At 45.7% G+C, this 27,784-nt stretch overlaps 1 protein-coding gene across 3 annotated transcripts in view; it reads left to right on the top strand.

Moving 5' to 3' along the window:
• Positions 1 to 27,784, top strand: part of ASIC1 (acid sensing ion channel subunit 1) — a gene marked incomplete at its 5' end in the record, with an annotated part of 428,906 nt that overhangs the window by 376,072 nt on the left and 25,050 nt on the right. For all 3 annotated transcript variants that reach the window (XM_082248466.1, XM_082248465.1, XM_082248464.1), the window contains 3 exons: positions 17,114 to 17,205; positions 20,725 to 20,804; positions 20,926 to 21,030. In XM_082248466.1, the coding sequence (XP_082104592.1) occupies positions 17,114 to 17,205; positions 20,725 to 20,804; positions 20,926 to 21,030 (277 nt within the window). The remainder of the gene's footprint in view (positions 1 to 17,113; positions 17,206 to 20,724; positions 20,805 to 20,925; positions 21,031 to 27,784) is intronic.

Raw genomic sequence — 27,784 nt, 5'->3', positions numbered from 1 at the left:
GTTGTGTACGTGTGATATACATACACTTTTTTGGGATCATATTTTCTATTCCGCTATTTAATCAAAAACCTTTGGGGATCAGTTAAATTGGGGGATAGTCTGTGTTGGTACGTGTGAGAGAGATCCACCTTTCCAAGTTGTTGGGGTTCATCTCATACTTCTGAAGGTTTGAGGGTGCTGCCTGTTCCATACTCCCCCTACTCCTAGCCTTTTAGGGGTACAAACAATAGTAATTGGGGCCTAGTGTGGTTGTGTACGTGTGATATACATACACTTTTTTTGGATCATATTTTCTATTCCGCTATTTAATCAAAAACCTTTGGGGATCAGTTAAATTGGGGGATAGTCTGTGTTGGTACGTGTGAGAGAGATCCACCTTTCCAAGTTGTTGGGGTTCATCTCATACTTCTGAAGGTTTGAGGGTGCTGCCTGTTCCATACTCCCCCTACTCCTAGCCTTTTAGGGGTACAAACAATAGTAATTGGGGCCTAGTGTGGTTGTGTACGTGTGATATACATACACTTTTTTGGGATCATATTTTCTATTCCGCTATTTAATCAAAAACCTTTGGGGATCAGTTAAATTGGGGGATAGTCTGTGTTGGTACGTGTGAGAGAGATCCACCTTTCCAAGTTGTTGGGGTTCATCTCATACTTCTGAAGGTTTGAGGGTGCTGCCTGTTCCATACCCCCCCTACTCCTCATCTAGCCTTTTAGGGGTACAAACAATAGTAATTGGGGCCTAGTGTGGTTGTGTACGTGTGATATACATACACTTTTTTTGGATCATATTTTCTATTCCGCTATTTAATCAAAAACCTTTGGGGATCAGTTAAATTGGGGGATAGTCTGTGTTGGTACGTGTGAGAGAGATCCACCTTTCCAAGTTGTTGGGGTTCATCTCATACTTCTGAAGGTTTGAGGGTGCTGCCTGTTCCATACCCCCCCTACTCCTCATCTAGCCTTTTAGGGGTACAAACAATAGTAATTGGGGCCTAGTGTGGTTGTGTACGTGTGATATACATACACTTTTTTTTGATCATATTTCCTATTCCGCTATTCAATAAAAACCTTTGAGGATCAATTGAATTGCGGGATAGTCTGTGTCGGTACGTGTGAGAGAGATCCACCTTTCCAAGTTGTTGGGGTTCATCTCATACTTCTGAAGGTTTGAGGGTGCTGCCTGTTCCATACTCCCCCTACTCCTCATCTAGCCTTTTAGGGGTACAAACAATAGTAATTGGGGCCCAGTGTGGTTGTGTACGTGTGATATACATACACTTTTTTGGGATCATATTTTCTATTCCGCTATTTAATCAAAAACCTTTGGGGATCAGTTAAATTGGGGGATAGTCTGTGTCGGTACGTGTGAGAGAGATCCACCTTTCCAAGTTGTTGGGGTTCATCTCATACTTCTGAAGGTTTGAGGGTGCTGCCTGTTCCATACCCCCCCTACTCCTCATCTAGCCTTTTAGGGGTACAAACAATAGTAATTGGGGCCTAGTGTGGTTGTGTACGTGCGAGATACATACACTTTTTTTGATCATATTTCCTATTCCGCTATTCAATAAAAACCTTTGAGGATCAATTGAATTGCGGGATAGTCTGTGTCGGTACGTGTGAGAGAGATCCACCTTTCCAAGTTGTTGGGGTTCATCTCATACTTCTGAAGGTTTGAGGGTGCTGCCTGTTCCATACTCCCCCTACTCCTCATCTAGCCTTTTAGGGGTACAAACAATAGTAATTGGGGCCCAGTGTGGTTGTGTACGTGTGATATACATACACTTTTTTTGGATCATATTTTCTATTCCGCTATTTAATTTAACTGGGCCTCCATGCGAGACCTGTGTGCCTTGTTGCGCTGTTTTGAGTACTCCACCAACATGGCCAGTGGCAATGACGCCGTTCTCAGCTTAACTATCCCACTTCTATGCCTCCTTGAAAAAACAATTCGGGCGATGATGGAAGAGGATGTGGCACAGGATGAGGAGGAGGAGGAGGATGAAGAGGTAACATTTCCAAGGCTTTCAGGGCAGTCATTCGCAAGGGGCTCCGAGGGTGGGTTCCTGCACACGCAAACGCCAGGGACGCAATTGTCCAGCAGGGGCACAGTTCTGGAGGATGAGGAGGATGAGGAGGAGGAGGAGCTGGAGGAGGAGATGGAACCATGTTCACAGCAGGGTGGCACCCAGGCCAGCTCATGGCCATCACTGGTGTGTGGCTGGGGGGATACAGAGGACACGGACGATACACCTCCCACAGAGGACAGCCTTTCGTTGCCTCTGGGCAGCCTGGCACACATGAGCGATTACATGCTGCAGTGTCTCCACAACGACCGCCGAGTTGCCCACATTCTAACTTGTGCTGATTACTGGGTGGCCACGCTGCTGGATCCCCGTTACAAGGACAACGTACCGTCCTTAATTCACTCACTGGAGCGCGATCGCAAGATGCGCGAGTACAAGCGCACGCTGGTAGACGCCATGCTGCTGGCATTCCCATCTGACAGCGGGGCCACAGTGGAAGCACAAGGCAGAGGAGGAGGAGGAGGAGGTCGCCAACGCAACCAGGGCACCGCCAGCACCTCAGAAGGCAGGGTTAGCATGGCCGAAATGTGGAAAAGCTTTGTCAGCACGCCACAACAAACAGCAGCACCAGCAGCTCAGATGGAACGTCTTAGCAGGAGGCAGCATTTTACCAACATGGTGGAGCAGTATGTGTGCACACGCCTACATGTAGTGAATGACGGGTCTGCCCCCTTCAACTTCTGGGTCTCCAAATTGGGCACATGGCTTGAGCTTGCCCTTTACGCCTTGGAGGTGCTGGCGTGCCCTGCAGCCAGTGTATTATCTGAACGGGTATTTAGCACGACTGGGGGCGTTATAACAGACAAGCGCAGCCGCCTGTCCAGAGACAATGTGGACAAGCTCACGTTCATTAAAATGAACCAGGCATGGATCCCACGGGACTTTTCCGTACCTTATGCAGAATAGCAATGGATTCCGACCTTACCCACCCATTGTTCCATTTTTGCTCTTTCTCACTCTTTTGGGGTGTACCCTCATTTAAAATTTTTGAAAAGAAGCAGTGTTGGCTACCTCGTCCTCCTCCTCAGGGCCAGATTAATGTAGGGGCTATTGGAGCTGCAGCTCCAGGCCCCTACCTTTTATATAGGCCCCGGGTTGGCCATATTCACTGTTACCGCTCTTCTGTCACTTGTAAACACAGAAGTCTGGCTTCTATGCTCGCTTCCCCAGGCAGCACCCTCAGAACCTCCCCACACAGCGTGAAGGCCGGACAAGGAGGGACAGTTGGCGATGCATGGATGTGTTTATGGGCTTCAGAGACAGCATCCCATGTTGAATTAGGCATGCATGGCTGCACCCTTCCTCCTCTGGGTGCATGGCAAGGCACGGCCCTTAAGGCCCTTCAAAATCCTCAGCACCAAGCCCATGATGCTGTTAATCCGGCCCTGGTCCTCCTCCACCGCCGCTTCCACCTACACCGCCCATAGGTGTGCGCAGCCTATTGCATTAAGGTGTGCACCCCAAAGTTGAAATACACATGCATGTGTTTGCCAGCAGGGAGAGTAATGTATCGGGGCCATGTACCTGTAGGCAAGGAGAAATAGAGCAGAGCAGGTCCCAGGGAGATCTTTCCCATCTCCTCACTGGCAATGCTATGTGCCCTAGGTGATTAGGGTGTGCCCAGGCACACCCAGCACACCCTGTGCGCACGCCTATGTCACCGCCACATCCACCACCACCTCAACCTCCCTCCTACTCCATATGGGCCTCGTCCTTCAGAGATGAAGAAGAACATTGTTTTATTTTTCTGTTTTTTTTTTGTTGTTTTAAGTTATTTCCCTATCCACATTTGTTTGCAGAGCACTTGCCATGCTCTTAATTACGTTTTGCTGCCATTTGCAGCACTCTAGCCCTTTCCTTTGGTGTTTTAGAGCCATTTTAGTGCCTTAAAGTTCGGGTCCCCATTGACTTCAATGGGGTTCGGTGTCCGGGAAAAGTTCGGTAAAAGTCCGGGACACGGACCCGGACTTTTTTTTAAAGTTCGGCCGAACCCGTCGAACACGGACATCTAGGTGTTCGCTCAACCCTACTGCTGGGTTTTTTATTTCTTACAAAAAAAAAAGAAAAAATACAGAAAAGTTTGTAAAAGTGTTTCTTATTTTCTGTTTATAGATATATATGGATATGTATCTATAAACAGTATATATCTATATAGATAAATAAATCTATCTATCTATCTATCTATCTATCTATCTATCTATCTATCTATCTATCTATCTATCTATCTATCTATCTATCTATCTATCTATCTATATATATATATATATATATATATATATATACACACACACACATAATATTTATTTGTTAATTTATTGTGGATTGGATAATGGAAGTCAGCAGAGCTGCACCCAGGGCCAGATTAACGTAGGGGCTATTGGAGCTGCAGCTCCAGGCCCCTACCTTTATATAGGCCCCGGGTTGGCCATATTCACTGTTACCGCTCTTCTGTCACTTGTAAACACAGAAGTCTGGCTTCTATGCTCGCTTCCCCAGGCAGCTCCCTCAGAATCTCCCCACACAGCATGAAGGCCGGACAAGGAGGGACAGTTGCCGATGCATGGATGTGTTTATGGGCTTCAGAGACAGCATCCCATGTGGAATTAGGCATGCATGGCTGCACCCTTCCTCCTCTGGGTGCATGCCAAGGCACGGCCCTTAAGGCCCTTCAAAATCCTCAGCACCAAGCCCATGATGCTCTTAATCCGGCCCTGGCTGCACCTGATACCCTAAGCACTTATCTATTTGCCTTTAGCAAATCAACCCCAATAACTTCAGTGCTTTGTGAATTTGCTGTCTTGTATCAAATATTGAGAGTTCTGATTTCACTCTGACTTTTCTGATTTGCAAGCTTGTTCCAGTTCAGTGTCTCAAAGATACTGAAACCAGAGACTGCCAGGAAACTAGCATTTTCCAAAGGAAGACAATATTCACAATACCTTCACTGGTATGTGGATTCTATAGCATCACATTTACCAGGGTATAAATGAATGCACAATTAATGTCAACCCATCAGGCACATTGGATGTGCAGGGTCATTAGGGATTTATAAATATGCCCTTCTGACTTACCACAGGATTTCATCATCAATTCTTAAGACGTGGAAACCTATATCTCAAAGTCTGCTTTCCATTTAATTTGCTTAATGGTTCACGCACACTGGAGTAAGCATTATGCTTTTAATACTGCTGTCCATGATAAAGGAAAGGATAGGAAGCAGTGACACATATGTTGGGCGCATTGTGATTTAACGAAGAATATAAAAGGGGGCACATTATGTGGCCACTTGTGTGGGATTGTGGCCACCTGGTAGAAGTTTGGTTAGTTAAAAGCATAGGGTTATAGGTGTACAGTAGGCTAGTGAAAGGTTAAATTTACCTGAGCATTGCAGCAAATATTAGCCAATCAGTGTGCAGGGAGAGTTTCTGGCAGGCTGGGCAGAGGCTATATAAACCTGGTTTGGGCTAGAGTGCTTCCTTTTGCACAGAAGAGCAGCAAGGAAGAATTTTCAGCCAAAGAGTCCCAGAATTGCTGTCCCACCTGCTGCCATGGAGGCCCTGCTAAAACAGCTGATAGAGAAGGCGGAGAGTGCGGGAGGTGAAGCATGGCTGAGGCAGTGTCTCTCAGCGTCCGGAGCTGAAGAGAGAATGCCGGCGGAAGCGCATCCTGTTTCTTCACAGGCAGAAGCGCCTGCAGCGAGGCCGAGTGTACTTACAGTGCGGGAGACGAGAGCGCGGAGGAGCCGGGCCCCAGAGAGGGAGAAGACGCCAGAGAAGCCAGCCAGTGTGACGGACAGTGAGCCGCCGTGCGGTGCCATGGATCTGAAGACGGCTCAGGCGCGCATGCGCCGTACATCTAAGAAGAGAAGAAGAGCCTCCCTATCTCCAAGAAGGGGTGGCGGAGGGCGGGCTAACGCCTGCCAGGCGGACCCAGAGAAGGAGAGAGGGCGTCTGCCATCTCCACAGAGGAGCATTCCTGTAGTGTCCAGAACGCCTGCTGTGGGAGTGTCTACAGCACAGCATGGAACACTAGGAGCAGCCCCCAGTGTGCTAATGGAGGAAGCTGAGCAGCGACCTGTTCTCCCCCCAGCAGCTGGTGAGTTATGCAGGGTTCAGGATTTGTCCTCATTGATTAACTCTTTGTCCTCTCTAGTGCAATCTTTCTCTCAAGTCTCCCCTGCTGTTTCTCCTCTCTCTGCTAAGCCTGTTTTGTCTATTCAGCAGCAGCCAAGCTGTGAGCTTAGTTTCTCTCCTGCGGTGTCTACTGTCCCTAATTTGTATGGGGTTAATGTCACAGATGACAATGTTAGCCATAATATATTTAAAGAGGAGAATACTATGCCTATGCATGCACCTTTACTGGGAGGTAGTGGTGTGCCGGAAGTATGTATGAAAGGTGCGATGCCATGTGAAATGTCACCTTTGGGCTACCACCTGAGTTTGGGAGTTAAAGAAAAAATATGGAAAGGTGATTTTGTAGATTTGTTATCATTGTTGCCTGCACACAAGGAACTGTTGGTTAGGATGGATAAAAGAGATGACAAGCAGGAGGAGGAGCGGCGCAGGGGGGCTCCTAGGTCTTTCCATAACTGGCTGCAGGCGTTTTGTATATTCGCCGGAGTAATGGCAGAAAAGCACCCTGAGAGGTGTGGGGGCTTATTCCAGCACCTGGACCATGTCTTGGAGGCGTACAAGAGCTTCGGGGGGTTGGGCTGGTATTACTACGACGAATCTTTTCGTCAGAAGCTGTCGGTCCACCCCTCTTTAAGATGGGGTATGAAGGATGTGGGCCTGTGGCTGAACTTAATGTCTCCGCAGAGGCAGAATCCTGTTAGGCAGCCGGTAGGAAACATACAGAATGCAGCATATCGCAAAGGTTGCTGCTTCGCTTTCAATGAGAATCAATGTCGGTGGAATGCGGCTTGCCGTTATAAGCACGAGTGTTCGTTCTGTGCGGGCCCACATCCAGTGAGTAAGTGTTTTAGAAAGAACGCTGCTGTTGGGCAAACCACAAAGGATATTTTTCCAAAAAGCCTGCACGCCTGTGAGGCTGGAAAGAATGCGTCCGTGGTTGGACAGGTACCCAAACAGGGAGAGGGCCCGTTTTCTCATTGAAGGTTTTGAGAGAGGTTTCCCTTTGCCTTCATTTGTGGGAAAGGGATGTACAGAGGTGGGCAACCTGAAGTCAGTGGAAAATTTTCCACAGGTGGTTAGGGACAAGATTTTTAAAGAAATCGAGCTGGGTAGGGTGGCGGGTCCTTTTGAGCGGCCGCCTTTTGACAATTTTCGTGTTTCTCCACTGGGAGTGGTCCCCAAAAAGGAGCCGAATGAATTCCGGGTCATACATCACCTCTCTTACCCGAAGGGAAGCTCGCTGAATGATGACATCGATGAGACTCTGTCATCAGTATCTTATGCCACGTTTGAAGAAGCCATAGCTAAGATTCGGCTTTTCGGGCAAGGGGCATTGTTGGCAAAGGCGGACATAAAGTCCGCATTTCGACTTTTGCCTATATCACCTTTGGCATTCAATTCTTTGGGCTTTCAGCTGGAGGGTTTGTATTTTTTTTGACAAAAGCCTCCCTATGGGATGTTCTTTGTCCTGTTCGTATTTCGAAACATTTTCTTCTTTTTTGCACTGGGTGGTGTCAGCCAAGTCAGGTAGTGTGGGAGTGCTGCACTACCTGGACGATTTTTTGTTCGTGGGCCCACCAGATTCGGTTGATTGTCTGTCTTTGTTGCAAACCTTTAGGACAGTGGCGGAGGACTTTGGGGTTCCTCTGGCGGAAGAAAAAACTTGCTTGCCCGCTACAAAAATGATATTTTTGGGCATTCAGATTGATACCGAACGCATGGAGTTTTGTTTGCCTATGGACAAGGTGGCAAGGTTGAAATCTCTGGTACAGTCATTCATGTCGCGGAGAAAGGTTCTGTTGAAAGAAATGCAGTCCTTTTTAGGTTTGCTAGCGTTCGCGTGCAGAATTATGCCCATGGGTAGGGTGTTTTCCAGACGTCTTTACCTGTCCACTTCGGGCTTGAAGGCCCCATTTTCCCACATCAGATTGACTAGCGACCTTCGGGAGGATTTGTCGGTTTGGGCGGAATTTCTTGAAATGTACAATGGTCGTTCATTTTTTCAGGAAGAGTTTGTTTTTGCCCCGGATTTCCGCTTGTTTACGGACACGGCGGGTTCTAAGGGCTTCGGAGCAATTTGGCAGACACACTGGTGTTGTGCAGGATGGCCGGATTCGTGGAGGATTGGAGGGCTGACGAAGAACGTGGTTTTGTTGGAACTGTTTCCGATATTAGTGGCATTGGATCTATGGGGTTCCTGTTTCGCGAACAGAAGGATTTTGGTGGAAACTGACAACAAAGGGGTCTTGTTTGCGGTAAACTGCCTTTCATCCAAATCTATTCCTGTAATTAAGGTGCTCAGGAGGGTTGTCCTTTTGTGTTTACAGTACAATATATGGTTGAAGGCAAAACATACATCGGGTGTCTTGAATAATCTGGCCGACGCTCTATCTCGGTTTCAGATGGACCGGTTTCGCCAGCTGCTGCCGGAGGCGGACGAAGAAGGTACCGAGATTCCGAGCCGAGTGTGGACAGTTGTTGGGACCTAGTCGAGAGAACGATAGTGGGATCAGTGGCCCCGAGGACATGGGCGAGCTACGCTGCTGCCTGGAGAAGTTGGTTGGTTTTCACGGAGGCGAAGGGCCAGATGGAAGGTCGACCGGAGGAATGTTGGGTTTTGGAGTTTGTAGGTTCTTTGATGCAGCGGAAACTGTCTTATAGTCACTTGCGTAAGACACTGGCGGGCATTTCCTTTTTCTGCCGCTTGAAGGGTTTTCCGGCTTGTACATCTTATTTTTCAGTACAGCAATTATTGAAAGGCTATAGGAAGGAAGTGTCGGTAATAGATGACAGGAGACCTATTTCTATTGAATTATTGGGGGATATCTGCGGTATGACTTCATCAGTATGTAGTTCCGTTTACGAAGCACTGTTGTTCAGAACAGCTTTTGTCTTGACCTTTTTTGGGGCGCTGCGCATCTCGGAGTTGATACCGTTATCAAAAAAAGCAGAAGGGGGCCTTTTCTATGATCAGGTGGTGGTGGGCAGGGAAGATATCGGGATTTGGTTACGGCGCTCAAAGTCAGACACCTTGGGGAGAGGTGTGGGGATTACTATCAAGGCCCAACAGAATAAGGATATTTGCCCGTTGAGTATGGTAAAAAGATTTTTGAAAGTAAGGCCAGTTTGTGGTCGACATTTTTTAGTTCACCTGGATTCTACTCCTCTAACGAAATACCAGTTTGACTTCATTCTACACAAATGCTTAGAGCGGCTGGGTTTAAGTAATTTTAGGTTTTCCTCACACTCATTTAGGATAGGGGCAGCATCGGAGGCGGCTAGGAGGGGATTTTCGGATAGGGTAATACAAAGTATGGGAAGGTGGAAATCTAAATGTTTTAAAGTATATGTAAGGCCTAACTTGTTTGTTTGAATTCTCCAGGTTCTCAGCGAGCAGTCTGGATACTGGGACACTCCTTTATTTTCTGGGCGAGAAAGAGAGCATCGCAACGTGTTTACAGTACAAATTTAGCTCTACCTCCGGAGTTTAGATTGTTTTGGAAAGGAATTAGAGGCCTGCAGTGGCACCAGCTGTACTTTCATTTGTCTAGATTATTCCAAGTTTGGCCTCCTCCGGCCATTGTGATTATCCATGCTGGGGGTAACGACATTGGTAATATTAAGACATTAGATTTATTATTTAAAATGAAACAAGATTTACATTTATTTTCCCTTTCTTCCCCTGGGACGGTGGTGGTGTTCTCCGAGATAGTTCCTCGGCTTCCTTGGCTTTCCTCATCACAGAGGAAGGTTATGGAGAAGATGAGGAAGAGGGTCAATAGGGCGATGGAGAAGTTTATGCCGTCTATCGGCGGCTTGTCCTATAGGCATGTAGATTTGGAGGGTGGCATCCAGGGGCTTTATCGCCAGGATGGCATTCACCTTTCAGATGTGGGGATTGATATCTTTAATCTAGGGCTGCAAAATAGCATTGAAAAGGCCGCGGTGGTGGGGTAGGGCCGTCCTTGTTGCTCAAGTCCGGCTGGTGGGGACATTGTATTTCATATGGTATTTGATTTGATTGATGCTCGAGTTGTTCTATAACTGAGCAATTATAAGTTATTCAGTTTGAGTGTTTTTTACAAGCAAGTAATTTTTATGAATTAATTTATTTCATTTAAACCAATAATGCGTGCCGCGGCCTTTTTCTTTGCCAAAAAACTTGAAGTCAGTGTTATTATTTATATTAAATTAAGTATGGTTAAGCGGGAGTGTGGCCTACAATTCCATATAAAAGGGGGCACATTATGTGGCCACTTGTGTGGGATTGTGGCCACCTGGTAGAAGTTTGGTTAGTTAAAAGCATAGGGTTATAGGTGTACAGTAGGCTAGTGAAAGGTTAAATTTACCTGAGCATTGCAGCAAATATTAGCCAATCAGTGTGCAGGGAGAGTTTCTGGCAGGCTGGGCAGAGGCTATATAAACCTGGTTTGGGCTAGAGTGCTTCCTTTTGCACAGAAGAGCAGCAAGGAAGAATTTTCCCCGCCCCCCCTCCCCTTTGTCGCGAGCACCTTTGTGTGGTTGGGTCACCCTAGTAGACTAGGGGGGACATTGTATTTCATATGGTATTTGATTTGATTGATGCTCGAGTTGTTCTATAACTGAGCAATTATAAGTTATTCAGTTTGAGTGTTTTTTACAAGCAAGTAATTTTTATGAATTAATTTATTTCATTTAAACCAATAAAGCGTGCCGCGGCCTTTTTCTTTGCCAAAAAACTTGAAGTCAGTGTTATTATTTATATTAAATTAAGTATGGTTAAGCGGGAGTGTGGCCTACAATTCCAAACATTAGCTTAGTGTGACACTTGCCGGGAGCAGCTTGGTTTCTGTTGTGTACAGTGAGTGGCCTGGCTCCTATGTAGTTATAGGTCATCATTATGGGCTCATTTGTAGACAGTTACAGAGGCTGGCGTCTGTGTATTCAGTCACAGCTGTGGTTGCTGGTAATAATATGCTAAGCTCTATTTTCCCATCATCCCCATTAACCTTCACAGCCAAAGGTAATTAACCATATCTGACGGAGAATATGTCACCATCCTGAAATGCGAATGGTTTGATAGCATACAAGTAATGTTTCCAGGATCAAGTTTAAGATGCTGTGGAACAGTAGTACTGATGTCCTTCCACACGGCCTTTCCGCCTGGGGGGACTCCGTTTTGCTCAGCGGGGATCGATCCGCCGATCCCCGCATAGCAGGCGAATGACAGGTCCTTCTCCACTCTGTGTACAGAGACAGTCCTTTCAGATCCCCGCTCTCCTGTATGGGGGATCAGATGAAAACGGACCGCCTGATCCTATCTGATCCAATCCTCCAGACAGATGGAAAAAAGGGTTTCCATCCGTCCAGATTTCACGAACAGGATTGGATCGGATAGCAGCGGGTGTCAGTGGAGATGTCACCGCTGACATCCGCTGCTCCATAGAGCTGCATAGAGCATGTGATCATGTCCGCCTGAGAAAACTGACAGGCGGATCTGATTGGAAAGCCCGTGTGAAAGGGGCTTTAACTAACTGTTACCCTAACTCCAATATACTATTACCCTAGCTCCAATATACTATTACCCTAGCTCCAATATACTATTACCCTAACTCCAATATACTATTACCCTAACTCCAAAATACTATTACCCTAACTCCAAAATACTATTACCCTAGCTCCAATTTACTATTACCCTAGTTCCAATTTACTATGACCTTAACTCCAATATACTATTACCCTAACTCCAAAATACTATTACCCTAGCTCCAATATACTATTACCCTAACTCCAAAATACTATTACCCTAGCTCCAATATACTATTACCCTAACTCCAAAATACTATCACCCTAGCTCCAATATACTATTGCCCTAGCTCCAATATACTCTTACCCTAGCTCCAATATACTCTTACCCTAGCTCCAATTTACTATTACCCTAGCTCCAATATACTATTACCCTAACTCCAAAATACTATCACCCTAACTCCAAAATACTATTACCCTAGCTCCAATATACTATTACCCTAGCTCCAATATACTATTACCCTAACTCCAAAATACTATCACCCTAACTCCAAAATACTATTACCCTAGCTCCAATATACTATTACCCTAACTCCAAAATACTATCACCCTAACTCCAAAATACTATTACCCTAGCTCCAATATACTATTACCCTAGCTCCAATATACTATTACCCTAACTCCAATATACTATTACCCTAGCTCCAATATACTATTACCCTAGCTCCAATATACTATTTCCCTAGCTCCAATTTATTATTACCCTAGCTCCAATATACTATTACCCTAGTTCCAATATACTATTACCCTAGCTCCAATATACTATTACCCTAGCTCCAATATACTATTACCCTAGCTCCAATATACTATTTCCCTGGCTCCAATTTACTATTACCCTAGCTCCAATATACTATTACCCTAGTTCCAATATACTATTACCCTAGCTCCAATATACTATTTCCTTAGCTCCAATTTACTATTACCCTAGCTCCAATATACTATTACCCTAGCTCCAATATACTATTACCCTAGCTCCAATATACTATTACCCTAGCTTCAATATACTATTACCCTAGCTCCAATATACTATTACCCTAGCTCCAATATACTATTACCCTAACTCCAATATACTATTACCATAGCTCCAATATACTATTACCCTAGTTCCAATTTACTATTACCCTAGCTCCAATATACTATTACCCTAGCTCCAATATACTATTACCCTAACTCCAAAATACTATTACCCTAACTCCAAAATACTATTACCCTAGCTCCAAAATTCTATTATTCTAGCTCCAAAATTCTATTATCCTAGCTCCAATATACTTTTACCCTAACTCCAAAATACTATTACCCTAGCTCCAATATACTATTACCCTAGCTCCAATATACTATTACCCTAACTTCAATATTCTATGCTTCTCTGCCTTTTGGCTAAGATCAAGTGTAGTATCTGTTCTTATCAGTTGGTATGGACCTTAGCTAATACCGGTATGACCAAAACCCGGAGCACCTGGACGTCACTGGGGTATGGGGAGTAGGTCATCCGGGAAAGCATGTAGGGTCCGCCACCTTCTGATTTGAATGGGTTAAGCTGTTCTTACCAGTTTGAAGGGGGCAAGAAAGCCGGTCTGTCCGGGAGGCCGGTTAGTATTGTTCCTGGATGTAATTGGCTGAGGAACTGGGATAGCGATGTAAGGGCTTTTCCTCCTGGGTTGAATCTGGCCTTGCAAAAGGCTTGTCCCCCAGTTGAAGGTAGGCTCTCCCTAAGCTGTTCAGGTTCCAATGTCTGCTGGTAGGGATAGGCTGCACTGGTCTGGGCCGAAGGCCGGGACTGAAAAAAAGCCAGTGGTGTACGTGCCCCTGGGGTGGCAGCCCAGGGGTGCCATAATTCTCATTGGTGAGGCGCAGTTCACTTTTGAGTTTTTGGCACCTTGGTCACTGCTCCACATACACACTTTTTTCGCACCTGCCTCTTGGGACGGGCCTTTTGGCTGGCACCAGAGGAATTTTCTTATTCCTGGTCGGGAGGCATGTCAAGGTCTTGCACTTTTGATACTACCTACACTTCTCCACTTCCCCTTCGCCACTCTTTTTTGTGTTGTGTGTTCACAGTTTGTCCTTTTTTTTATGTGGCGGTTGATTATGTTCACGGCTCGATGAGTATGGCGTAGGTTCTCGGGCCTGCCCTGAAAGTCTTGGGAGGGGGTGGATATGGCCTTCTGGCTTAGTTCGCCCTCTCTCATGGGGTCTCCCTTCGGGGGAGCCCCACCTAGTACTTGGGGTGGGCTGTTTCGGCAGTCCTCCCAGAGAACGGGGTCTGCCTGGTTTCGGCCAGGCAGGACCAAGTGAGTACCTCAGTCCCTGTCAGAAGCCTTGCGCCCCGGGGGATCAGGGTTAGGGCCTTACCTCTTCGGAGGAGGGCTATGTGTACGCCTTGTGCACTTTTTGTGTTTCCCACGTTTGCGTGTGTGCGCTTTTTTATGCACCGGGTGTAGCTTTTGAGTGTGTTTCACACACCACCGTAATTTCTTCTTACAGGTAAGTGCGACCTGGGACAGTTGAGAGGCTATTCATTATGGAATGTACTAGCCCTGACTGTCCCGGGGTATTTTTAGCTCAAATTGACCCCTGAGGCCGGAACTCCGCTTTAAGTACCATAGTTTGTCGCCATTCCACGAGTGTGCGCAATTTTAAAACCGTAACATGTTAGGTATCTATTTACTTGGCGTGACATCATCTTTCACAATATACAAACAATTTGGGCTAACTTTACTCTGTTGAGCCAATTAACTTACCAGTATGTCTTTGGAGTCTGGGAAGAAACTGGATTACTTAGAGGAAACCCATACAAGCACAGGGAGAACATGCAAACTCCATGCATATAGGGGTTGATTTACTAAAGGCAGATACACTGAGCACTTTGCATAGTGCAGTTGGACTCTGCAAGTGCAGTTGCTCCTAAGCTTAGTAAATGAGGTAAAGCTTCACTTTGCAAAGAATACCCAACCGCACGCAAGGAAAATTTAAAAACAGCATTGATTGGATGATGGAAGTAAGCAGAGTTTCTGCCCATTTACTAAGCTCTGGAGCAACTACGCATGCAGAGTGCAACTGCACTTTGCAAAGAGCATAGTCTATTTGCCTTTAGTAAATCAACACCATAGTGTCCTTCTTGGGATTCAAATAAAGCACCCCAGTGCTGCAAGGTAGAAGTGCTAACCACTAAGCCAGTGTGCTGTTGAAATAATCGGTCTGGCAACCAGATCTCTTTCATTTAGTTAGGTCTGTAATAAACACAACATGCAAAATTCATGCATATAGACGCTGATTTACTAAAGACAAATAGACTATGCACTTTGCAATAAATGCCTCCAATGTAAAATAGTAAATCAACCCCACAGTGTCTTGTTGGAATTCAAATGAAGGACCCTATTGCTACAAGATGGAAGTGCTAGCCACTAAGCCAGTGTGCTTCATTGTTGAAATAAACAGTGTGACGACCAGATCCCTTTAACTTAAAAGGTAACTCCTCTTTTGTGGGGGAAAAATAGGAAATTAAGCAAAAATAATATAGCTTATACAATTGAGACACAAGTCATATTGTAATTAAATGTTTTTAAAAAATACCTTTCCTTTTCAATCTGCAGCCACTGTAATTTTAAAAATGTAATGCAATATGGCTACCTAGAGCTGTTCTGTACACCGAATGTATACTAACCACACCCCAGAAACATAATTTTCTGCTTGTGTGATTGGCTCACCAAATTTCCCAGAAGTCTGCACTAAGATACAAGTCAGATTTCAGGCATCCCCGGCATGTCACGGCAGTGTGAACCGGGGCTAATTGTCAAAGCCTAATTGAATAAGCTGAAGTTAGAAGCTGATTGGTTACTATGCACAACTGCGCTAGATTCTGTATGCACCAGTTATAGTAACTTTTCCCCAAAGCAACTATTTCACATTCTCATGGTGCCATTTAAATGTTAGGATGCTCCCTATGAGCATGCATATGCCAGACAGACACTCCTATCCAAATTTTAACCTATCCCCCTGATGGAGGCCTAAGAGTGTATACTGTGCCCCACTTAGAGCTTATTGGTCATGGTGGTTTCAGATGTATATATAAGTTAAAGGTTTTACATTTATAACTTTAGGATTGGTTCATACTGAATGCATGGCCATTCACAAAATGCATAAAATAAAGCTGAACTCCAAGTATTAGACACCCTCCCCACTCTGGGGATGCAGGGGTGAGGTTTAATACTTACCTTATTCCTGGCTCCAGCAGGCTTTCTCAATAGATGGGACCTGTCTGGGGCTGCGGCCTCTCTGGTGCTGTCAGCTTGGGTCACATGTCCACCTCTTCCACACACAATGCAGGGTTAATAGCCCTGCATTGTACATGATGATGTAAAGGGGCCACCCACATACTGGAGCTTCATATAGAGAAGAACAGCGCTGGAGACCCTGGACAGGAGAAAGGGTAATTATACCAACTTACCCCTGCACCCCTAGACTAAACTAGCCCATGCAGTGCGGAGAAGGGGGAGAGAGGGGCCCCCTGCAAGGGTTGATTTTGTCCAATTATCAAAATTCAGCTTTGAATATCAGGCTTTCATTAGTTCTATTCAAACTCACATGTTGTGTTGCAATGCTGCAGTTTGCCTCGTTCATTTAGTTGACCTGTATTCTCCCTTTGAAGTCTTTACCCTTGAAGTCAACTGAATGAAATAAAACACAATTCAACACACATTAATGCAGGGAATGTGGTGGATGTGGTTCATAGATACAATGCAGGGAGTGACCCGAGGACAGGTAGCGTCTTACTGGCAGATCACAGGGTGAAAAATAAAGGAGAAAAAGCCATACATGAAAACAAATGCAGTCACCATATCTAAGGAATAGAAAACTACAATATATAAAATTTTAGTTTTTGGGCTTAGATACACCTGAAGTCTTATTGTAAGAATGCCGTTTTGGCAAGTCTTATTAAGACCTTGTTCACATGGGGCATAGAATGTGCGGGTGTTCCGTGTCTCCTCATGCAGCAAGTCTTATTGATGTCAATTAGGATGCAGCAGCTGCATGGACAGAGACATTGCTCCCCATTTGATATCCATTCGCCCGGAAAACAACCAGTATGAGTTTGGGGCCTTGAACCCACACGGGTGTCAGATTGGGAGCAGCATCTGTGCGTCCCAACTGACATCAATGGAGCTGCCTGCATTGGGATGCATGGAACCCCTGTGCATCCCGGTGTGGGCAAACATGGCCATATTGTAAGAAAGTCTTTTTTTTGGTAAGTCTTAGTAAATGTGACCTGTTCTAGTCTTTGTTTCCATGACAACACACTGTCTTAGCACCTTTCCTTTCTCTCTAATAGGGACAATATTTTGGTTCTGGATATTTTCTTTGAAGCTCTAAACTATGAAACTATTGAACAGAAGGCAGCATACGAGGTGGCGGGACTTCTTGGTGAGATATGTGTTTAACTGAAATATAACACTTTTATATATGTAGAAATGTATGTATAAATATTGTGTGAACAAAATTGTGAACGTAACACTTTTTGTTTTTGCCCCAATTTTTCATGAGCTGAACTCAAAGATCTAAATTTTTTCTATGTACACAAAAGGCCCATTTCTCTCAAATATTATTCACAAATCTGTCTAAATATGTGTTAGTGAGCACTTCTCCTTTGCCCAGATAATCCATCCACCTCACAGGTGTGACATCTCCTCCGCATAGAGTTGATCAGGTTGTTGATTGTGGCCTGTGGAATGTTGGTCCACTCCTCTTCAATGGCTGTGCGAAGTTGCTGGATATTGGCAGGATCTGGAACACGCTGTCGTATACGCTGATCCAGAGCATCCCAAACATGCTCAATGGGTGACATGTCCAGTGAGTATGCTGGCCATGCAAGAACTGGGATGTTTTCAGCTTCCTGGAATTGGGTACAGATCCTTGCAACATGGGGCCATGCATGATCATGCTGCAACATGAGGTGATGGTCATGGATGAATGGCACAACAATGGGCCTTGGGATCTCATCATAGTATCTCTGTGCATTCAAAATGCCATCAATAAAATGCACATGTGTTCTTTGTCCATAACACACGCCTGCTCATACCACAACCCCACCGCCACCATGGGCCACTCCATCCACAACATTGACATCAGCAAATGGCTCACCCACACTACACCATACATGCTGTCTGCCATCTGCTCTGTACAGTGAAAACCGGGATTCATCCGTGAAGAGAACACCTCTCCAAAGTGCCAGACGCCATCAAATGTGAGCATGTGTCCACTCAAGTCGGTTATGATGACGAACTGCAGTCAGGTTGAGACCCCCGTGAGGACGATGAGCATGCAGATGAGCTTCCCTGAGACGGTTTCTGACCGTTTGTGAAGAAATTCTTTGGTTATGCAAACCGATTGTTGCAGCAGCTGTCCGGGTGGCTGGTCTCAGACAATCTTGGAGGTGAAGATGCTGGATGTGGAGGTCCTGGGCTGGTGTGGTTACTCGTAGTCTGTGGTTGTGAGGCCGGTTGGATGTACTGCCAAATTCCCTGAAACGCCTTTGGAGACGGCTTATGGTGGAGAAATGAACATTCAATTCACGGGCAACAGCTCTGGTGGACATTCCTGCAGTCAGCATGTCAATTGCTCCCTCAAAACTTGCGACATCTGTGACATTGTGTTGTGTGATAAAACTGCACATTTTAGAGCGGTCTTTTATTGTGTCCAACCTAAGGCACACCTGTGCAGTAATCATGCTGTCTAATCAGCATCTTGATATACCACACCTGTGAGGTGGAGGGATTATCCCAGCAAAGGAGAAGTGATCACTAACACAGATTAGACAGATTTTGAACAATATTTGAGAGAAATGGGCCTTTTGTGTACATAGAAAAAGTCTTAGATCTTTGAGTTCAGCTCATGAAAAATGGGGGCAAAAACAAAAGTGTTGCATTTATAATTTTGTTCAGTGTATATTTATATTTTTTTATAGATGGAAAAAATGATTTGTGTGGGGGGAAGGGGTCTATATTGGACTTCACCTAGTTTTGAATATTGTGACAATGTATAAAAGTACATTAAGAAATCGAGCACATGAGAAAACGTTTCTTTTTATATCCGGATAATGTGTGTGCATCCAATAACATGTATGAGAGCTCGCTCCTGTGATGGTGGGGTAAGCAGTAACAGCTGGGATTCTCTTAGCAATATCCTAGCAATAAGGCCATTTTTTGGCCAGGCTTCAGGAGATATGCAAATGGCCTACACATAGCAAGGGCAATAATGCTGCACAGTTTGTTTTTATCAACAGGTGCCTATTACCTGCAGTTTTGGCCAGGTCACACCATAGAAACGCAGTCTGGATGCTTTTTTGCATGCATGTTTATAACGTGTTTTTGGTGCATTCCCCCCCCTCCCCCTTTATTTTCTCCCTAAATAAGGGTATGTGTGTTCCAGTGCGTGTTTGGTGTGTTTAACTGCGTTCCGGTGCATTTTTGATGCGTTCTGGTGCATTTTTTCTCCCTCTTTATTTTTCCAGTAAATAAGGACATGTGTGTTCCAGTGCGTGTTTAGTGTGTTTAAATACATTCTGGTGTGTTTTGGATGCGTTTCAGTGCATCCCCCCCTGCTCTTTATTTTTCCCCCAAATAAGGATGTGTGTTCCAGTGCATGTTTGGTGTGTTTAAAGCGGAGTTCCAGCCATTTACTCACCTGTCCAACGGTCCAGCGATGCGGCCGCCGGAAGCCTCGATCCTCTCCCTCGGCGCCGGCATCACTGCTGTGGGCACCCGGCTGTTACAGTTTGCGGCTTCACAGCCGGGTACCCACTGCGCATGCGCGAGTCGCGCTGCGCGCCGTGATTGGCCGGCAATCTTCTGGGACCTCTGACGTGTCCCAGAAGATTGCAGGGAGGGAGGGGGAGAGGAGAACTTCCGCTCAGGGCGCCGCGGCGCTCCGAGCGGAAGTGGGAGCGGGTACCTGTCAAAACTAGGTACCCGCTCCCCCCCCCCCCCAAAAAAATGACATGCCAAATGTGGCATGTCGGGGGGTCAGGACTCCCTAAAGCGGAAGTTCCACTTTTGGGTGGAACTCCGCTTTAAGTGAGTTCCGGTGTGTTTTTGATGCGTTTTACCACATTCAAGTTCAGTTCAGTGCAGAAAAAATGCAGCATGTTCGACTTTTTTTTCTGGAACTGGAACTATGCCATTGAAAATATAACCTTTTATCCATGCATTTTTGATGCAGAAAAAAAAACGCACTGGACCGCATGTGGTGTGAATTGGCCCTAAAGGCAGGGCTGTCTTTAATATTGATTGGACCCTGGGCAAATATTTTCCTGGGCCCTCCCAAAGCCACTTATTAACTATTTGCAGGCAGCGCGGGCTCAAGGGGCAGCTGCTTTGGGCCCCACAACAATGACTGGACCCAGGGCAGCTGCCCCTTTTGCCCTGTGTTAAAGACGGCCCTGCCTAAAGGTAAACTAACCCTTCAAATAAAAGCTGCAGATCTAAAAGTAAAACAAAAAAAAAAACTTTTGAAGTGCCATTAACATATTCAAGTTGATGAGATTTTAGTGATTAGGTTTACATATAATTTTTAAAGTGCTACAGAATGAAAGAGATTCAGGGAGTTCATTAGTGCTGTAATGTTTCATTGGAAATATATTTCACCTGCATGCTGTGCCAGCTCCTGTCTACTGTACTGACTATTCCGCATCCCCCGGGGATCCTCACTGAAATGTTAATTGCTCTCACCCCAGCACTGGACACTCATTTCAATTTCTGACAGTTCGATTTTTTTTTTCCCTTTGTGTTCTCAGTCTCGTGCTTTAATATTCTCCTTACCCCTATAGCCGCAGGTTTTTTTTTGTTTTTTTTTCTCGGTGATGTTTGTGACAGGATTGCAGCATTATCTCCCTGAAGCAGCCAGCCTGTTCTCCCATCTTATCGGTGCTTTGATTTCTTCCTATAGGGGACATCGGGGGACAGATGGGCCTGTTTATTGGAGCGAGTATCCTAACGGTTCTCGAGCTCTTTGACTATGCCTATGAGGTAAGAAGGCCTCATCAGGCCGGGCTCTCCGAACCTCTCACTCACAGTCCTTCAGATTCAGCCTTGCACATTGTTCCTATGGCAATACAAGTATTTACGCTGTTTTTTTTTTTCCCTCTAGGTGTTAAGATACAAACTGTGCGGGGGTGCGAAATGTGGCAAAGACTCAAAACGCAACAACAATGACAAAGGAGTAACATTAAGTATGGATGACGTAAAACGTCACGTAAGTTGTTTTTCATGAGTTGATGAAATGGAAAAAAATGCAAAAATAGGTAGTATATGATGATCATGATATCAGAACTGAGACGAATAGGTAACAAAAGGCTTAAGGGCTCATGTGCCGCACGCCGTTTCCTACGCTTAGCTGGGACCGCTCACCCTGTACAAATGAATGACTGACAGCAGTCACAGATGTCCAAATATAATCACACATTATGCCATTACATTGTGTTGGAGACAGATAAGTGGCCCTGAATGCAGATAGTTTGCATTTAGGGACACTCATTTGTCCCTAAACACATTTAATCATAGTCTATATAAAAACAATGAACCCCGCGCTATGGTGTGTATTTCCTTATAGCTGCCTACACTAAGAGAACCCTATGAAGGGGTTAATCTGAATGTCAATACTGTAGGCTATGATTTTTGTAGGATAGTGTGTGTATATATATATATATATATATATATATATATATATATATATATACACAGGGCTTTTTTTTCAGCAGGAACGTGGGGGAACGCAGTTCCAGCACCTCCAATGGGTGCTGGATGGTCTACTGATTCTGGCTGCTGGGAGATCTATTGTTGCTGGAGGGGATCTATTTTTGCATGGCAATCTATTGTTGCTGGTGGAGGATATTTTGATACCGAGGGTTAATTGTTGCTAGAAGGGATCTACTGTTTAGGGAGGGGTCTACTGTTGCTGGCTGCTAGAGAGTCAATTGAAGCTGGCTGCTGGGAGATCTTTTGCTGATGCTGGGGGTCTATTGCTGCTGGGGGGGTCTATTGCTGCTGGCTGTGGGGGATCTATTGTATTGCTTTTCTTGTTATCATAACCTAATTCCATACATTCCAATACAAACTTATACTTGCCTCTATATTCTCTAAAAAAAGGGTGTACTGGAAGCTGGGTAGGGGGTGGAACCAAGGTTCAGTGCTCGAAGGTTGGAAGGGTTGGAGCCAAGGGTTAGTGCTCGGAGGTGGGTAGGGGGCAGAGACACAAAGTAACTTAGAAGGGGGAGTTCCTGCACCTATTCTCTGAGAAAAAAAGCTGCAGATCTAAAAGCAAAACAAACCAAAAGACCAAACCAAATATATATGTAGCACTGCCCCCTAGAGGACTGCTGGATAATGGGTGTTCCTCAGCACTCACCTGACTCTGTGAACCATCCAACCCACCTGACACTCTAGGTTCTGACATGGCAAGTATATTCTCCAAAGACACACTGACACAATTGAAATAGTGTTCTGTTATTTTACTGAAAAGATAAACAGGTACAACTCAAAGGTGAATAGGTATAACTGTAATTAAAGAATGTACCAATATCAGTCACCAAACTCAGTGGGATTCAACAGAATGACACCAATAAGAGTGCGAGTAATCAAAAAGAAATAGAACAGATTATTGATAATGCAATTAAACAAAATATTAAACAATGACTGTCAATACTTATGGCAGTGTAAGACCCCGTTCACACTGGGGCGACTTGTCAAGTCGCCTGACAAGTCGCCGTGGGTCGCCTGCCATAGAGTAGCACAGGACCCGTTCTAATAGGAGCGACACAAGTCGCTCTGACTTAGAAAAAGGGTCCTGAGCTTCTTTGGGGCGACCTGGAGGGACCTGCATTGACTTCAATGATATGAAGTCCGTGCCTGCCGCTCCGAGGTCGCGGTGCGAGCTGCGCACCGCAATTTCACAGGTCGCCCCGGCAAGTCGGGTCGCGCCTGTGTGAACCGGCTCTAAATGACTATGGCCTAAAAGAACGGTCTCAGAAAGTTACCAAAGCTTTAATTGGTTCTAACTAATAGCAATTCAAAGTACTGTAACTGGTCCCCTTTAAGGCAAAACCAAGTATTGGATCCTCTCTCCTAGCAAGGCCTTGCTAAGTCTTCACCGGCAGTTTGAGCTCTTATCACTGTTCAGTGTGATATTTGTAATCCCAAAGTAGTGATATGTGCAATATGATATGTCTGCTGTCAGTGTGTTGATGAATGAGGATTATACTTGCGATTAGGATTTCACCAGGCACCCTTCTGTTCTTTGGTGCCCATATGTGATGATCCTGCCACACAGGCGAGGCGCTCTCCCACGCTCCTGCGTCTGAGAGTGGTCGATATTCGGCTGCACCTGTCAGTCAGCTCGGCCTCCGTTCGCTCTCCTCTCAGCTCCACTGGATCAGCCACCTCTGTATAGACACCAGCATCCGCACCATTGAAGACGAGCTCCGCACCCACTAGGCCGCATGCACTAGGCCCCGATCACCGACAGTGTCTGGATACGCTGCTCAGGCTGGTCTGCACTCACTGAGTCCCGGAAGCAAGAGAATGCGCCACTGTGAAGCAGATAGGTTTATACGTCCTTCACTTCCCCAATGCACCCTTGGAGTATAGTTCCTTCGGCCATCCAAATAAAGTCTGTATCTAGTCTATAACTATATCTCCCACAATCCAATTCTTCCACTTCCTGTCAAAAGCCGATCCTCCCATGGAGCAGCCTTAAAGGGGCACTCTGACAACGTCAACAATAACAGTAAACCCGAATATATGTATATATATGCAATTTATACCAAGGTAGTCCGGTCCTGGCTATATATATATATATATATATATATATATATATATATATATATATATATATATATATATATATATATATATATATATATATATATATATATATATATATATTAGGGATAGACCAATATGTTTTTTTTTTCAGGGCCGATACCAATGTTTTGGTCACAGCGTATTGATATCGGCCGATATGGGACGATATTTTGTACATTTAAAGTTTTGAAAAATAACAACAATTTTTGACACAAATCTGGTACTGAACATGTTCATTTTTGTTTAATGCTTAATGGCTGGCTTGCTGGCACCCTGTGGTGGGTGGCTGGCTGGCACCCTGTGGTGGGTGGCTGGCTGTCTGGCACCCTGTGGTGGGTGGCTGGCTGTCTGGCACCTTGGGGTGGATGGCTGGCTGGCACCCTGTGGTGGGTGGCTGGCTGGCTGGCAACCAGTGGTGGGTGGGAGGCTGGCTGTCTGGCACCCTGTGATGGGTGGCTGGCTGGCACTCTGTGGTGGGTGGGTGGCTGGCTGGCTGGCACCCTGTGGTAGGTGAGTGTTTGGCACAGGGGCTGTGGGTGGCTGGCTGGTACAGTGCCTGTAGCTGGCTGGTACAGGGCCTGTGGGTGGCTGGCTGTCTGGCACCCTGTCTGTGGGTGGCTGGCTGTCTGGCACCCTGTCTGTGGGTGGCTGGCTGTCTGGCACCCTGAGGTCGGTGGCTGGCTGTCTGGCACCCTGTGGTGGGTGGCTGGCCCCTTGTGGTGGGTGGGTGGCTGGCACAGGGGCAGTGGATGGCTGGCTCATACAGGGCCTGTGGGTGGCTGGGTGGCTGGGTGGCTGGTACAGTGCCTGTGGGTGGCTGGCTGGCTTGCTGGTACAGTGTCTGTGGCTGGCTGGTACAGGGCCTGTGGATGTGGGTGGTTGGCTGGCACCAGGCTGCTGTGGGTGGGTGTATGGCTGTGATACACTCCCGCCAGACTAGTCCCGACTCCAGACGAGGCTGTCCAAGGCGAGGGAGGCGGCCTAAGAAGGCAGAATGACGTCACAAAAATATCGGCCAGTTCCGGGACCGATACCGATATATCGGGGAAAGTGCATATCGGCCCTGCCGATAATTGGTCTATCCCTAATATATATATATATATATATATATATATATATATATATATATATATATCAGGGCTCAAAATTTTAAGTCCTGAGCTACTAGCCAGGCCTTAAGTGTTACTCGCCACCAGTTGCCCCACCCAACTCCTACCCTGCCCCACCCCTAATCCCGCCCCTAAACATGCCTTGATAAATTATCTCATAGAGTGACACTGTTAAATGTTTTTGCATTATTGCAGAAGTTATAAAAATAAATATTAATAACAACATTATCAGTGCCCCTCAATGCAGCCTACCAGTGCCCATCAGTGCAGCAGCGTCAATGAAGATTATCAGTACGGCCTGATCAGTGCCCATCAGTGAAACCTCACCAGTGCCCATCAGTGCAGCCTCACCAGTGCCCATCAATGCAGCCTCACAAGCGCCCATCAATGCAGCCTCCGCTGTGCCCATCAATGCAGCCTCCCCTGTGCCCATCAATGCAGCCTCCCCTGTGCCCATCAATGCAACCTCACCTGTGCCCATCAATGCAACCTCACCTGTGCCCATCAATGCAACCTCACCCGTGCCCATCAATGCAGCCTCACCCGTTCCCGTCAATGCAACCTCACCCGTGCCTGTCAATGCAACCTCATCCATACCCGTCAATGCAACCTCACCCATGCCCGCCAATGCAGTTTCATCCGAGCCCCTCAATGCAGCTTCATCCATGCCCATCAATGCAGCTTCACCCATGCCCATCAATGCAGCTTTACCTGTGTCCATCAATGCAGCTTTACCTGTGCCCATCAATGCAGCTTCACCTGTGCCCATCAATGCAGCTTTACCTGTGCCCATCAATGCAGCTTTACCTGTGCCCATCAATGCAGCTTTACCTGTGCCCATCAATGCAGCTTCACCTGTGCCCTTCAATGCAGCTTCACCTATGCCCTTCAATACAGCTTTAACTGTGCCATCAATGCAGCTTTAACTGTGCCATCAATGCAGCTTTAACTGGGCCCAGTAATGCAGCTTCCCTTGTGCCCGTCAATGCACTTACCAGTGCAGGGGAAAAGAGAGTATAGGAAGAGGAAATCTGGCCGGATAATCACAAAGCATGATCGTTCCGCTGTAACAGCTTTAATTGTAATTGCCAGGCGCTCGCCGACACACACAGTCCTGCCTCCTAGCCTGACTCCTTTGATAGACGTCACATGTCCCAGTTGGCCAGGTGTTCTGTCTATCAAAGAAGCCGGGCTAGGAGGCGGGACTGTGTGTGTCGGCGAGTGCCCGGCAATTACAATTAAAGCTGTTACAGTGGAACGATCGTGCTTTGTGATTATCCGGCCAGATTTCCTCTTCCTCTCCTCTCTCTTCCCCTGCACTGGTAAGGCACGATCCCCGCTCTATGGTAATCCCTTCCATCGGCTTTCCTCTTCCCCTGAGCGGCACCCGGAGCAGCCCCACGCTCGCCCTAAATAATTTTCCACTCGCAAAATGAGGGCTGTATCTATATATATATATATATATATATATATATATATACAGTGGATAAGTCTACACACCCCTGTTAAAAAGTCAGGTTCCTGTCATGTAAACAAATAAGACAAAGATAAATCATTTCTGAACTTTTTCCACCTTTAACCAGTTCTGGACCGGAAGGATTTGCCCCCCTTAATGACCAGGCCATTTTTTGCGATTCGGCACTGCGTTAGTTTAACGGAAAATTGCACCGTCATGCGACACTGTACCAAAATAAAATTGATGTCCTTTTTTTCCCACAAATAGAGCTTTCTTTTGGTGGTATTTGATCACCACTGCGGTTTTTATTTACAATATACAAAAAAAGAGAGACAATTCTGAGAAAAAAACAATATTTTTTACATTCTGCTATATAGCATTCCCCAAAAAAAAACTTAAAAATCAAATTTTTTCATCCTTTTAGGCCAATTTGTTTTCTGCTACATATTTTTGGTAAAAAAAAAAGTTGCAATAGGCGTATTTTGATTGGTCTGTGCAAAAGTTATCGCATCTACAAACTAGGGGAAAGATTTCTGTAATTTTTATTTAATTATTATTTTTTTTTTTACTAGTGATGGCGGCCCTTCTGCGGTTTTTAGTGGGACTGCAACATTGCAGCAGACAGATCGGACCCCTAACTGACATTTTTGACATTTTTGGGGGGACCAGTGACATTACTACGGTAATCAGTGCTAAAAATATGCACTCTTACTGTACTAATAACACTGGCAAGGAAGGGGTTTACCTAGTGGGTGATCAAAGGGTTAAATGTAAGCCTAGGGGAGTGTTTACTAACTGTGGGGGGAGGGGCTTGTGAAATGACCATAGAGACCTGTGATCCTATATAGAAGGATCACAGGCGCTCTGTGATCATTTCAGAGAGAAGAACGGTCAGCTGTGTTTACAGCAGCTGACTGATGTTCTCTCTCAGCAGGGAGCAATTGCGCTCGCCCCCCCCCCCAGCACCACGCACGCGACCGATGTAGTACTACATCGGTTTGCGAACCGAGCCAGCCCGCCGCAGTATTACTGCGGCGGGCAGTCGGCAAGTGGTTAATGTGACCTATAAACTGAACAACTCAGTTGAACAACAAACTGAAATATTTTAGGTGGAGGGATGTAAAAATAAAAAACTAGAGTAATATGGTTGCAGAAGTGTGCACACCCTTAAACTAATACTTTGTTGAAGCACCTTTTGATTTTATTACAGCACTCAGTCTTTTTGGGTATGAGTCTATCAGCATGGCACATCTTGATTGGCAATATTTGCCCACTCTTCTTTGCAAAAACACTCCAAATCTGTCAGATTGGAGGGCATCTCCTGTGCACAGCCCTCTTCAGATCACCCCACAGATTTTCAATTGGATTCAGGTCTGGGCTCTGGCCATTCCACAGCTTTAATCATCTTCTGGTGAAGCCATTCCTTTGTTGTATTGGATGTATGCTTTGGGTCGTTATAATGCTGAAAGAAGTTCCTCTTCATGTTCAGCTTTCTAGCAGAAGCCTGAAGGTTTTGTGCCAATACTGACTAGTATTTGGAACTGTTCATAATTCCCTCTTCCTTGACTAAGGCTCCTGTTCCA

Source organism: Pelophylax lessonae (assembly GCF_965119305.1).
Source record: "Pelophylax lessonae genome assembly, chromosome: 2".
NCBI lineage: Eukaryota > Metazoa > Chordata > Amphibia > Anura > Ranidae > Pelophylax > Pelophylax lessonae.
Note: the sequence above shows the minus strand (reverse complement) of the source record. Positions and strands in the feature narration are given on the sequence as shown.